General features: G+C 33.8%; 1 protein-coding gene across 1 annotated transcript in view; it reads right to left on the reverse strand.

Annotated features, from left to right (window-relative positions):
* Positions 1-67: 67 nt before the first annotated feature.
* Positions 68-1,832, reverse strand: part of LOC113208194 (RUN and FYVE domain-containing protein 2) — a 7,176-nt gene continuing 5,411 nt past the window's right edge. The window contains exons 11-13 of the mRNA XM_052265811.1: positions 1,389-1,605; positions 1,083-1,319; positions 68-990 (exon numbers count right to left, since the gene is read on the reverse strand). Of these exons, the coding sequence (XP_052121771.1) occupies positions 847-990; positions 1,083-1,319; positions 1,389-1,605 (598 nt within the window). The 3' untranslated portion in view covers positions 68-846. The remainder of the gene's footprint in view (positions 991-1,082; positions 1,320-1,388; positions 1,606-1,832) is intronic.

Genomic DNA, 1,832 nt, shown 5'->3' on the forward strand with positions numbered 1-1,832 from the left:
AGTGCGTAGGCAACCCATCGAGCTGCCGCGTATTCTTACGGACACCCGGTAATCTCAACACTCAGCATTTGTTGCAGAAAGACTCATTTTTAATATCAATTTTATTCTGTGATACAGACGTATAATACTCAACTTTCAAATACCCTAAAATAAGACACCTGATAAAATAGATAATAAAGCACAGCATGTACATAAAAGGCAAAATTTCCATGAGAAGTTACTCAATTCAACAGATGATCCAGTAAAAAAATAGTTCATGCAGGTGAATGATAATAAAAAGAGACTGAAACAACTGGCCTATCAACAGGTTGTGTTTCTCTGCATTTAGAATGACCTTAAAAAATATTTAATTATCACAAAGTCATTAGAAAAGATAGAAAACAGATACAAATTGTCTGATTCTACACTACAGGGCAGGATAATAAAATTCAACATTTATCTTCTCTGAAGGCACTTAACATTTATCTAAATTTTGCTCATATAAATATCATCACATCAAAAAGGACATATAATTTTAATAACAATAAGAAAAATATGGTAAAACTAATGCAAAAATACTTTTGAAGAACTACATAACAAGACTATAAAGTTTTAACAAAGTATTACAATAGATCGACGGTCTAGTAAAACTTTAACTAATGTTATTGACAAAAGACTGGAAAAATGCGACAAAGGTCATATTTTTGTACTAATATTTGAAGTGAGCAGGTAACAGTCTTGACAGATCTTTTAAATGAAAAATAGAACACTGCTTATTTTCAATTTAAAAGCTGAACTCTGAACCCAGCTTAAGTTAAGAAAGACTAGGTAGAAAAAAGACAAAAAATTTGGCAGTGCGCTCATTCATCATTGAGGAACAACTGAGTATCTAGCAACAAGAAGAACATGACACTTATCACAAACTCGAGCTGGCTTAGGAAGTGATGGCAACGGCATAGAATTGTCCGAACATGCATTGCAGAAAATATCGCCACAGTTTCGACAATGATGCTGTGAAAAGAATATAAAAGTTACCAGAAGAAAATCAGTAATACAAGAAATCTAATAAAATGTATTGATCTGGAATAAGTTTATTTGGTTACCTTTCTTCTTGTCATGTTAAATTCTTTTTCACAACCTTTGCAATGAGTGACTTCCTTATCACGCATCCAAGTGGCATCACTAACACCAGCATGTTTGGCTTTCTCAACTTCTTCTTGCAAGTCTGCAACCTGAAGCTTTGATACTCGAAGCTGTGATCCTAATTCTTCTAAAGTTAACTCATGTTGGTTACATTGTTCTTTTAAAGTATAATAATCTTCTTGCAAGCTCACAAATTTCTGGAAAAAGGATTGATATTTTCAGATTTTTTAGGAGGATTTTGTCTGAAAAGACAACGTGGTACTTACCACAGAAACATCACGCAATTGAGCAAGTTCCCTTTGTAATTCAGCTATTCGATTACGATCTTTGTTCACACTTTGCTCCAAGGATGTGCGCCATTCTCTTTCAACTCCTAATTCTCCTTCTGCTCTGGTTCGTTCCTCTCCTGCTTCAGCTGCTTCTCGCTGTAATTGTGCTGCTTGCTGTTCCAAAGCATTGCATTCTTTTAAGCATTCCTGATACCTTATAAAAGAATTCAAGAATTTTAACAACAGCCTTCTTATCTATGCTGAAAAGTCATGATATTGAATTGATATGGATAAACCTATCATTTAAAAGGATGAAAGAATGTATATTCTTCTCTCCTTTCTTTGATTCTGCCGCACAAACCCAATCGTACTCAATAATAACAACAAAAACCACAAATCCTCAGAAATACTTTGCAAATCCACAGGACACAATAAAAAAAA

This window comes from Frankliniella occidentalis, unplaced genomic scaffold, assembly GCF_000697945.3.
Source record: "Frankliniella occidentalis isolate FOCC.00 unplaced genomic scaffold, Focc_3.1 Scaffold30, whole genome shotgun sequence".
NCBI lineage: Eukaryota > Metazoa > Arthropoda > Insecta > Thysanoptera > Thripidae > Frankliniella > Frankliniella occidentalis.